General features: G+C 41.5%; 1 protein-coding gene across 1 annotated transcript; it reads right to left on the reverse strand.

Annotated features, from left to right (window-relative positions):
• Window positions 1-676: 676 nt before the first annotated feature.
• LOC148971927 (uncharacterized) lies at window positions 677-12148 on the reverse strand. The gene is made up of 9 exons (XM_089120865.1): window positions 12009-12148; window positions 11668-11841; window positions 2884-3024; window positions 2037-2114; window positions 1701-1775; window positions 1443-1471; window positions 1281-1355; window positions 1071-1139; window positions 677-932 (listed from the first exon to the last, which is right to left on the reverse strand). Exons 1-9 carry the CDS (start codon window positions 12067-12069, stop codon window positions 822-824), a joined length of 813 nt encoding a protein of 270 aa, XP_088976991.1. The 5' UTR covers window positions 12070-12148; the 3' UTR covers window positions 677-821.
• Window positions 12149-12390: the final 242 nt, after the last annotated feature.

The raw sequence follows: 12390 nt of genomic DNA on the forward strand, positions 1-12390 counted from the left end.
TGTATCTTTTATAAGTCAATTACAATATAATCTCTATTTCAGAAGCCACAGTCCCAAAGGTTCTCCATGACTTTCAACAGTGTCACAACCTGAGTTTGGACATCAACAAACTGAAATATGAGAATGAGGAACTAAAGGCAACACTCAGAAAACCCATGAGTGTAATTTTTGAGTTGTTGATTTACAAACTTAAAGACAGTGCAGAGGTTGTGTGCAGCTTTATGAACCTGGAGGATCATCTATTAGTCCTCAGGCTCAGCAACAAGATATTGCTTTCAGATCTAATATCACAGAATGTGACATCTCTAAAGTTTTGAGAAGTCTTGCTCCCTGCTATGTCTGTGCCTTTAAAGCCTCTCATCAAGTGGTAAAGCAAGCATGCAATATTAAAGAAAATGCCAAAATGTTTTAAACCCAAACATAAATGTAGGTGCATTATTGACTGTACAGAAATGTTGATCAACAGACCCACAAATTTAACCTCCAGAGCCCAGACGTACTCTAGTGTCGTGAATCATCTCTAAGACTGACACTTAAGATTTAGTCTTACACTTCACTTAAATTACGACTGAGATGCTTGATACCTTTTAAGAGCAGATTTGAGCCAAGAATTATTTTAACTCTTAAGTGTTCTTGTGAGTAATTCTTAGAGGCTTGAAAAATACAGGCCCTGAAGATCATTCACAATAAATCTCTTTAATTTTCACAGTACATTCAACAAATATCTGCTCGTTTACATACAAATATATAATTCCTCCAAAGACCAAAGACATGAAAACTTCCCATTTGCTCATGGTATGATGAGCTCATGATCTGCATCATTAATGTTTATTTGTGACTGTCTTGTTCTTGTTCACACAGGCGTAAAGTTCATCATGCGGTTGATCTTCTCTTCCTCTGATGGCAGCATAAGTCACTGTATCATTATGATCCTGTAAGAACAGCACAGATTCTGTCTATCAATGTTTGAACTACAGCGATTACTATTATTATCAGTGAATGAGCTTCATTTATCTGAGAGCTTTGAATAAGACTGGTCAGAACAGGGGAATGTGCTGGAAACTACTCACATTGAGCGATTTTGGCTTTTTATTGGAAAAAATGACCTCAGTATAAAACACATGATCATCTGTCTGCTCCTAAACATCAATGCACACATTGGAGAGAATCAAGTTTAACGCACAGAACAGACATGTATCTTAGAATAACACAAAAGCTTTTAGCAAGTCGCATTATAGAAGAGACAGTGAGCGTAACGATTGATGATTTAGTGGACTCACATCGGCTCTTGCAGCAGGAGGAATGGACATGTTGTTCGTCTCATTCGTTCCTTTATGTTCGTTCTCATCTTTGACCTTCGGACAGCAAACAGTTAAACACCATGAATGACACTTTATCGAGCTTTAAAGACAGTAATCAAATCACAGCATAACTTAACTCACCTCCGAGTCAACAATCCTTCTTTTATGATCTATGTGTTTTATCATAAAACACGTGCAAAACACAGAAAGTGAACAATGAGATGTTTTTGAAGCATTACAATATATGGAAAAAACGATTGTTGTTTGAGTTGATAACTCTTTGAGATTTACATTACAGGAATTCTCAGCAGGAATAAACATACGATCTGAAGATGATGTGGTTGTTTACTCATCTGAACTGTTTTTAATTGTTATAAAGGAGTAAATCTTAAAACTCACGAGCTGTTTTTCTGCAGATCAACCAGAGAAGAGCAAGAAGGAGAACAGCGACTGCAGCAACAGAAATCCCTATGACTGAAGAAGAGATATTGCTGGTAAAATTCAGCACAGTATGCTTTCAGATGTTAGAAATCATCTTCATATTTTAACATGGGATGGAATGTAAATGTATATACCTAAAAAAAAGAAATGATTGTTTTGGATTTATTAAAACAAAAAATAGTTTAAAAATCTAGTCTCATTTTCATGTTAAATAAACAACTCTTCAAGCCCTAATGCCCTATAAAATTCATAATTCATGTAGAATTTACATAAAGCTGCAGCATCATCATGTACCTTTTGTATCAGTTTCTGATGTCTGTATAGAGTTTGTGATGTGGACTGGAATCACTGCTGTCGTTGAATGATCTTGAACTGTAAGGGAGGAATGCTAGTTTAGATGCATAATACTCTACAATTTTATTAATCAGCTAACAAGCGAGACGTTATCCGTCTAGAAACTCCACTAAAACTGATGGTTGAGAAGAAAATGGTGTCTGAGCTGCTGCAAAGCCCTGATGTGAGAGAGACCAGCCCGATAAGTTCGTATCTATGGCACGAATGTCATTTCTCGTGGCATTAATACGCCAAAAACAGTTTTTGCGTGTATTTGGCACGCGGTTTTGGCGTACATATGATACGCACTTTTTTGCGTATAATATGCACGAACTCCCCACCCCCCTCCCCCCTAAACCTAACCCAGGGTTTTTTAGTGCGTACCATATACACGAAAAAACACTTTTGGCGTATAAATGCCACGAGAAATGACACTCGTGGTATAGATACGCATCTTCATGAGACTGTGTTGGAGAGACAGTGGTGATGCACCGTTAGATGCGTCTGTGTTTATAGTGGATGTATCCGAGAGTGTGTGACTGGAGTCGTTGAACGAGCTTGAGCTGTAAAGGATTAATCTTACTTCAGATCCATCATACCAATGTGACAATCATATTTTCAATTGGATCATCATATTGCATATTAAGTTACAATTTTTGCTGTCAAGTTTCAATTACTTATTATTTACAAGCAATGTCAGCTCTGTCAGAGTCAAAGAAGCTTTTGTGAGTGTGTTTAAAGTGTGTTTTGTGAATATGTGGAATGGTGTCCTTTTAAAATTGAACTCATAATTCACAGAAACACTGACCATGCAGAAAAACACGAGCATCAGATCCTTGTTGAATGTGATTCACGAATTGTTGGCAGGTGTAACCCCCAGTATCTTCTTTTGTGACACTCTTGATGTTCAGAGAGCAGTCAGACTCCACACTCAGTCTCGCATGTCTCCCTGTGTAACGGGTATATATATATTATCTAAAAATAATTATTTTTGGGGGGACTTTTATTTTGACGGGTAAACAGGTTTTCGGAGTTCAGTGTGTGCTGCGTGAGGGAGGAGCGCGGAGTATGAGAGTGTGAGTCAGACTAAAGGAGTGTTGTGTCGTGTTCGAGAAGCTCGTTCGATAAAGTGACTTGAAGAGAAGTTGATCGGGGCTTTGGTCGAATAAAGGACAACATCAGGTGATTTTCGTGAACCGTGACACCTGTTCGTAGTTTTTTTGCGAATTTTGATCCGTGAATCGCATTAGACTGCTGGAGTGACGCAGTAATGTTTTGCGAAGGCTATGATAACTGTGAGTGCATTAAAAGTACAAGTTTAGCTTGATTGACGACGGTTTAAGATATTTTTCACACTTTTGTTAAGTTTTTGGACTTCATTTTGATTGAGAAACACTCCTGAAATGGACGTTCCAACCGTATTGGTCACGTGCACGCGCATGTAAGTGTTTTGCACGTGTCACCGCACGTGAGATGGGAATTGCGGTTCGCAGTTGACGCTGAACATAGTTTTTTTTTCGGAGATTTGAGGTTTTTTTTGTGTTACCCTGCCATCCAACGACATTTCAGCTGGACACATCTCTGTGAGGTATCTCAGTTGTTACCTTCCTGTGATACATTTCATCTTTGATTCATCTCAGTTTGATTCATTCGCTTTTTGACTCATTTTTGATTCAATCATTTTTTTTTGTGGGACATTTCATTGAGCTTGAGTGATATTGCATCGAAACTTCAAGATAATTTCAATGCACGCTACGTCGAGACCACTCCCCTCAATTTGTCAATCTATAATTTTTTTTATATACATTTGCTTTTGATCCAAGGAACTGTGAGAGTTCTGTTGAATCACAGAACCTAAGGTGAACTGAGTGAGCACAGTTCAGGGACATTTCACGTAAGTGCTTTTCCGGATGTGAAATTGCATTGTGTATATTGGTGTTTTTATTCAATGTGATTGGTTGATCATTTGAATCTGACTATTTGAAAAAGGAGAACTCATCCTAAGTGGTGTTTATTAAGGTTTTTGTTTTGTATTTTATTTTTGAGTGAGGTTTATCATTGGTACATGTGAAAAGTTTAGAGCTTGTACATTGAAAGTGAGTGAGAGTGAGGGTAAAGGAAAACACAAAGACCATACAGTTGTTTATTTTTTTTTTATTTTCCATTTTGTGATCATTAACCCTGAATTTAACATTTGATTACAAGAAAGAAGAAAAGAGACTCAGAATAAATAATGTTTTATTTCATACTTACTTCATTGTATTTTTGTTTTTTTTAGAGCTGTCAAGGAGTAGGGGCGTCTCAGCTACTTTATTAGACCAGAGGAGGTAGGGGTATATTAGACTGTCTAACTCATTTTACTTTTACTTCAGTGACATTACTTAAGCTGAAGCCTACTCTCGTCGGTCTGTACATCCCAATAAAGTAGTACATAACATACACGCATTTAGTGTGTAGTGAGATTAAAAGTACTGAAAGCGGGGACTAAGATCTTTTCGTTATTCAGTCTTCCGTGGCAGCACTAATACATTTTCCCCTACAAGACGGGTTAAATTCCCGTTACATTAAGTGGCGTCACGAACAGGATCATACTTAGCCTAATTTGTGTTGTAGTATTCTGTCCCAGGTCTGTGAGCAAGAAGAAAAATGTCAGAACTGGAAGAACTGAAGAAGGGGTTTGCGGAAATGCAAAAGAAGTTAACGGAGCAAGCTGGGGCATTGGATCATGCCAGAACAGAACAGCGAGAAGCCCTGTCACTGGCCAGAGCAGTAATGGAGCAGCAGGCATCCACTCGTGCAACCCCAGCAACGATCTATATCCCAAGAGATCATAAACTTACTGATTTCGCTGGCACCACAAAACCTGGAGAAGGAAGTGTGGAGGAGTGGATTGTCTCCATGAAATCAGCCTTTCGAGTTATGAAGGTGCCAGAAGAAGATCAGGTGGAGCTGATAAAGCAGCACTTAAAGGGGGAAGCTAAAGATACTGTGAAGTTCATGATGGAAGAAGCGGATAACAGTGTGGAGTCCATCTTTCAGCTGCTCCAGGAAACCTATGGAGACAAGGTACCTATTGGCACAAGGTTGAAAGACTTTTATGATCGAAAACAAGCACCTGGTGAGACCATACGCGCTTATGCTTACGATTTACGAGAAAAGCTCCACAAGGTGAAACGCAGAGAGCCTAGGAGAGTTCCAGATGAAGAGAGTGTTTTGAAAGAGCAGTTAGTCCTTGGACTGAGGGATGATTTCTTAAGAAGAGAGATGAAACGGAGGGTCAAGGAAGAGAAACGCTTGACTTTTGCACAGCTGATGCAGGACGCCATCACATGGTCTGAGGAAGAGGAAGCACAACCTGAAGGTAACCTGAAGACCCCTGTGCGTGCGAGAGTAGCAGTTCATACTACAGTTGCGACTAGTGACAATCCATCCTCACTGACATTAGAAAAATTGCACGAGGCAATAGAGAAGATAGCTGCACGGCAGGAAGAATTGTACAGAATTGTTCATAGCCAAGGGAGAGTTGATCCCCAGCCTGATGTTATGAGAAGACAGCCTCTGAGAAACAGTGAAGGGCAATATATCTGTTACACATGTGGTCAACCAGGTCACACCAGTCGACGTTGTAGACAGTTTAAGGAGCTGGGTAACCGAGGCACGGCGTCATCACCAATGGCCGAAGTATCTGAGGTGTTAAGAGGAGCTTCGTCAGGTGACAATGCAGGCAACAGTGGGCCTTCTGTAATCCGGAGCCATACAGCTGACTGGAATGCAGATATAGCACCAGAAGCACTAAGGGATAGTGCTTTTGGAGACTGTTTGACAGTGGATGTGAAAATAGCAGGGGTGCCTACTAAATGCTTGTTGGACACAGGTTCAGAGGTTACCACCATCTCAGAGTCTCACTTTAAACATCATTTCGGAGGAAAAGAAATACATCTGTCATCTGCTAACTGGGTGCGCCTCACTGCTGCAAACGGACTAGACATTCCTGTCCTTGGATGTCTACAGGCAGACATAGAGTGCATGGGAAAGCTGCTCCCAGGGAAGTGTGTTTTCGTGCTCACAGACTCGAACCCTGATGTGAAGGAGATGAAGGGATTGGCTGGAATCGTGGGGATGAATGTGCTTAGTGAATTGAAAAACCTTGTACTGTCTGGAAAGGATTTGGATAAGGAGAGTAAAGTGAGCCAACGTGCAGATGCTAATGTCAGGCGAGTGATAGCAAAAGTGAAAAAAGATGAAGGACTCTTGGGCCCGGAGGGGAGGATAGGATTTGTTAAGGTGTCTGGGAAGCCAGTCGTGATAATTCCACCCTTAAGTGAGAAGATTGTGGAAGGCCACTGCAGTATACCTCATCAAGTAAAACATCAAGTGTTGGTGGAGTGCACAGGATCTGTTACCCTTCCAAAAGGATTGTTAGTAGCCAATGTGCTTGCAAGTCCAGAAAAAGGGAAAGTTCCGGTGCGAGTGTTAAATCTCTGTCAAGAAACCATCAGGTTGATGCCGAGATCCAGGATTGCAGTTGTGTCCAAGCCTCAAAAAGTAGTCCCAAAACAAATGGTGGAATTCGAAGAGGATGATGATGAGTTGCGTGTTAAACGACATGTACAGTGCAGCATTAAGAGTGAGAGCCAGCCTGAACAACTGTCAGTTCCAGTTCAGATGAATCAGGATGGACTGTCTGAGATGCAGCGGGAGGAGCTAAATGCTCTGCTGACACGTTATAGTGATGTCTTCTCCAAGAGTGACACAGACTATGGATACACAACAACAGTGACACATAGCATACCTACCGGAGATGCACAGCCAATAAAACAACGCCATCGACGAGTCCCACCTCACGTATTTCAAGAGTTTAAGAGACATGTGCAAGATCTTGTCACTCAAGGTGTACTGAATGAGAGTCGCAGTCCGTGGGCCTCACCTGCAGTAATTGTGATAAAAAAAGACGGAGGTGTTCGTTTCTGCTGTGACTACAGGAGACTCAACCAAGTCACATTCAAGGATGCCTACCCCCTTCCGCGTGTGGAGGAATCCTTGGATGCTTTGGGAAATGCACAGTTGTTCTCCACTCTGGATCTCACGGCAGGTTATTTTCAAGTGGCAGTGAAGGAATCAGATCGAGAGAAGACTGCTGTCACAACACCGTTCGGGCTGTTTGAGTGGACACGGATGCCGTTTGGTTTATGCAACGCTCCGGCCACCTTTCAGCGATTGATGAGTGCAGCATTAGGTGATCTGGCCTTTGATATTCTTTTGATCTATCTTGACGATATTATTGTGTTCTCTGTGGATTTCAAGAGCCATTGTGAGAAGTTAGAGCTTGTGCTCTCAAGGTTGCGTCAGCACGGACTGAAGCTGAAACCGAGTAAATGTTTCCTCCTGAGACCAGAGGTCCGGTTCTTGGGACACATAATTTCATCAAAGGGAGTTCAGGTGGATATGGACAAGGTTCAGTGCTTGGATGCGTGGCCTTCACCAAAGAACGTTAGGGAGGTTAGACAGCTGCTGGGATTTATGAGTTACTATCGTCGATTTGTTCCAAGATTCGCACAGCTGGCAAAGCCCCTACATGCCCTGGTGGGAAAAGGTAACAAAGGCAAGTCTGCAGAAGCGTTTGTCTGGAGTGATGAGTGTCAATCCGCATTCAGCAAGTTAAAGAGTTGTCTCATGTCACCTCCGATTCTGGCTTACCCCGATTTCCAGTGTCCATTCATACTCACGACGGATGGGAGCCTCAACGGACTTGGAGCAATACTCAGTCAAAAGCAAGGGGGTGTTGAACGTGTTATTGCTTACGCGAGCAGAGGTCTAAAGGGATCCGAAAGAAATGACAAGTATTACAGTGCCTTCAAGTTGGAGTTACTTGCCCTTAAGTGGGCAGTAACTGAGAAATTTAAGGAATACCTGATATTTGCAAAATTCCAGGTTATTACTGACCACAACCCTCTTCGCTACCTGGAGACAGCCAACCTCGGAGCAGTAGAACAGCGTTGGTCTGCACAGTTAGCGGAGTTCAACTTTGAGGTGTGTTACAAGCCTGGCAGACAGAACATCAATGCTGACGTTCTTTCTAGGATTCCCTGGGGTATGGAACCTGAGGAGGATGACGATGGAAAAGACTTCATTCGGTTGACATCAGACGAGGTACGGGCATGCCTGTGGCCAGGTAAAGAAGAAGGGGTTGACAAGTCTGTTGTCAGAGTTGCCAAACAAGCAGCCATAAGGAAGGGTGTTGATGGTTATAGCTGGTCATCTATCAAAGAACAACAGAGGAAGGATCCTTGTATAGCACCTGTGTACAACGCTGTACTCGAGAACAGAAAGTTAGTGACGCGTAGTTTCCGGGAGATGGGAACACAGCAAAAGAAGCTAGCTAGGCAGTTGGAGCGTTTGAAATTGAGACATGAAGTGCTGTTCCGAGTGATTACGGACCCAAGAGACGGAGAGGAGATATGGCAGTTGGTAGTGCCTGAGTCTTTACAAGAGAAAGTGTATAAGGGAGTCCATGAACATGGAGGACATTTTGGTAGCAGGAGTACATTAGAACAGATGCGACAGAGTTACTATTGGCCCACAATGGCCAATGATGTACAAACATGGGTGATCCAATGTCGAAGATGTACCCTAGCTAAGGATGTATTCCCCAAGATTCGATCTCCTATGACCTGCACCAACGTAACTGCACCTCTAGAAGTTCTTGCCATGGACTATACCATTCTTGAGAGATCAGCAGGGGGTTATGAAAATGTTCTAGTGCTGACAGACATGTTTACAAGATTTACTGTGGCAATCCCGACGAAAAATCAAACAGCACTTACCACCGCCAAAGCCCTCGTACGACACTGGTTTGTCTGCTATGGATGTCCCGCCCGATTGCACTCGGATCAAGGCAGATGTTTTGAGGCAAGTGTAATCAAGGAGCTCTGTAAATTGTACGGAATCAGCAAGAGCCGCACCAGTCCTTATCACCCGCAAGGGAACGCGCAGTGCGAAAGGTTCAATCGCACAATGCACGATATGCTGCGAACATTACCTGCGGAGAAGAAGAAGGATTGGAAAGCGTACTTACCTGAACTTGTGATGGCCTACAATAGTCACGTTCATTCATCGACCGGTTATTCTCCCTTTTATTTAATGTTTGGACGGGATGCAAGACTGCCCATGGATGTCCTTGGAGGAAAAGACCTATCTGATGATGAGGCGGATGATCTTGATGAGTGGGTAAAGAATCATCATGAACGCCTGAGAACTGCAGTGGAGGCGGCGAAGGTAACTGCTCAAGAAGCTTCCAGGAGAAGGAAGAGGGTCTATGACCGCAAGGCTTCAGGAGCGCTCATTAGACCTGGTGACAGAGTATTGTTGCGTAACCACAAGTTTAGAGGACGTAACAAAATCCAAGATAAGTGGGAGTCTGTACCGTATTTGGTAGTGCAGCAAAATCACGCAGGTTTACCAGTCTTTACTGTACGTCCTGAGCAGGGGGGGCCCACAAAGGTGGTTCACAGGGATCAATTGAAACACTGTACTTTTCCCTCACCCACAAGGCATGTTACTCATGCGGGAAAAGAAAAAGAATTATCAGACTCAGATTCGCAAGACATTGTCTACATTCCATTTACTACACACTTACCGAACACGTGCTTACCTGGGGAAGTTGAGGGTGGAGTGGTATGTGAGGAGGGTAATGTAGCTGGGAGTGAGAGAGTAGACACAGGTCAAGTTGGGGAATCTGAAGACTCTGACAGTTCGGAAGCTGACACTAGTGGGGTACCTAATCTTAGACGTTCAAAGAGGGAAACCCAGGGTAGAATGCCTGTGAAATACAGGAATGATTACATTCTAAAATAAGTAAGGTCTTAGGAGCAAGAGTTATACATGTACTATGTGATGTCTGCCTAATATGTTTTTTTTTTGTGTTTCAGAGATGAGTCTGCTGAAGATGTCGATGGAGTGGCAGGGTTTAGCAGGGGGGAATGTAACGGGTATATATATATTATCTAAAAAAATTATTTTTGGGGGGACTTTTATTTTGACGGGTAAACAGGTTTTCGGAGTTCAGTGTGTGCTGCGTGAGGGAGGAGCGCGGAGTATGAGAGTGTGAGTCAGACTAAAGGAGTGTTGTGTCGTGTTCGAGAAGCTCGTTCGATAAAGTGACTTGAAGAGAAGTTGATCGGGGCTTTGGTCGAATAAAGGACAACATCAGGTGATTTTCGTGAACCGTGACACCTGTTCGTAGTTTTTTTGCGAATTTTGATCCGTGAATCGCATTAGACTGCTGGAGTGACGCAGTAATGTTTTGCGAAGGCTATGATAACTGTGAGTGCATTAAAAGTACAAGTTTAGCTTGATTGACGACGGTTTAAGATATTTTTCACACTTTTGTTAAGTTTTTGGACTTCATTTTGATTGAGAAACACTCCTGAAATGGACGTTCCAACCGTATTGGTCACGTGCACGCGCATGTAAGTGTTTTGCACGTGTCACCGCACGTGAGATGGGAATTGCGGTTCGCAGTTGACGCTGAACATAGTTTTTTTTTCGGAGATTTGAGGTTTTTTTTGTGTTACCCTGCCATCCAACGACATTTCAGCTGGACACATCTCTGTGAGGTATCTCAGTTGTTACCTTCCTGTGATACATTTCATCTTTGATTCATCTCAGTTTGATTCATTCGCTTTTTGACTCATTTTTGATTCAATCATTTTTTTTTGTGGGACATTTCATTGAGCTTGAGTGATATTGCATCGAAACTTCAAGATAATTTCAACGCACGCTACGTCGAGACCACTCCCCTCAATTTGTCAATCTATAATTTTTTTTATATACATTTGCTTTTGATCCAAGGAACTGTGAGAGTTCTGTTGAATCACAGAACCTAAGGTGAACTGAGTGAGCACAGTTCAGGGACATTTCACGTAAGTGCTTTTCCGGATGTGAAATTGCATTGTGTATATTGGTGTTTTTATTCAATGTGATTGGTTGATCATTTGAATCTGACTATTTGAAAAAGGAGAACTCATCCTAAGTGGTGTTTATTAAGGTTTTTGTTTTGTATTTTATTTTTGAGTGAGGTTTATCATTGGTACATGTGAAAAGTTTAGAGCTTGTACATTGAAAGTGAGTGAGAGTGAGGGTAAAGGAAAACACAAAGACCATACAGTTGTTTATTTTTTTTTTATTTTCCATTTTGTGATCATTAACCCTGAATTTAACATTTGATTACAAGAAAGAAGAAAAGAGACTCAGAATAAATAATGTTTTATTTCATACTTACTTCATTGTATTTTTGTTTTTTTTAGAGCTGTCAAGGAGTAGGGGCGTCTCAGCTACTTTATTAGACCAGAGGAGGTAGGGGTATATTAGACTGTCTAACTCATTTTACTTTTACTTCAGTGACATTACTTAAGCTGAAGCCTACTCTCGTCGGTCTGTACATCCCAATAAAGTAGTACATAACATACACGCATTTAGTGTGTAGTGAGATTAAAAGTACTGAAAGCGGGGACTAAGATCTTTTCGTTATTCAGTCTTCTGTGGCAGCACTAATACATTTTCCCCTACAAGACGGGTTAAATTCCCGTTACACCTGTATTATCCTTCACTTGCCCTCCAACAACCAGTTCAACTGCTGATGACCTACTGATGAATGTGTTATAGTTCCAGGTAGTTGATTTGCAGCCAGGAAGAGCATTTTTACAGGGCAGATAGACATTTTCACCAGAACTGATGGACATTTCAGTGTCATCTTCTCCACTGGTACCTGAAACACATTACATTTAAGTGATCATTATGCTACATATAAATAAATGAACACATAAAACATACCCGCACAGAAAGCAGGCAGTTCAAATCATATATATCTTTATCAGAGAGCTGTTCTAATAATATAAAGATAAATTTACATCCAGAAAATACAGATTTCCTTACCTGTGAGAAGTGAAGAGAGAACGATGAGTCCCAGCAGACACAGATCACACTTATCGGACATTTTCTGTTTCTAATGGTCTTTCTTTTCTTTATCTAGTTAGAACTCTTTATTTAAACATCGTAAGCCCCTCCTTGTTAACTTCCTCTTATCTGACCAACTGAGTGTTGAAATCATGTTAAAGTTAGAGTTAACAACATTAGCTCAAGCTGTATGTGTTCTGATCCCTGTTTATAGGCTCTCAACTATTGCACAAAAGAAAATTACTGTTATTTTCACAGATTTGTTTGAGCAGTTTCCGGCATACGGTTAAATTCTAGAAATACAGTAATTTAATTATTGGTGATAAAACTGGTTTGTTACTGAAAAGTTTATCCACTACGT

Source organism: Pimephales promelas, chromosome 16 (assembly GCF_988280905.1).
Source record: "Pimephales promelas chromosome 16, fPimPro1.hap1.1, whole genome shotgun sequence".
NCBI lineage: Eukaryota > Metazoa > Chordata > Actinopteri > Cypriniformes > Leuciscidae > Pimephales > Pimephales promelas.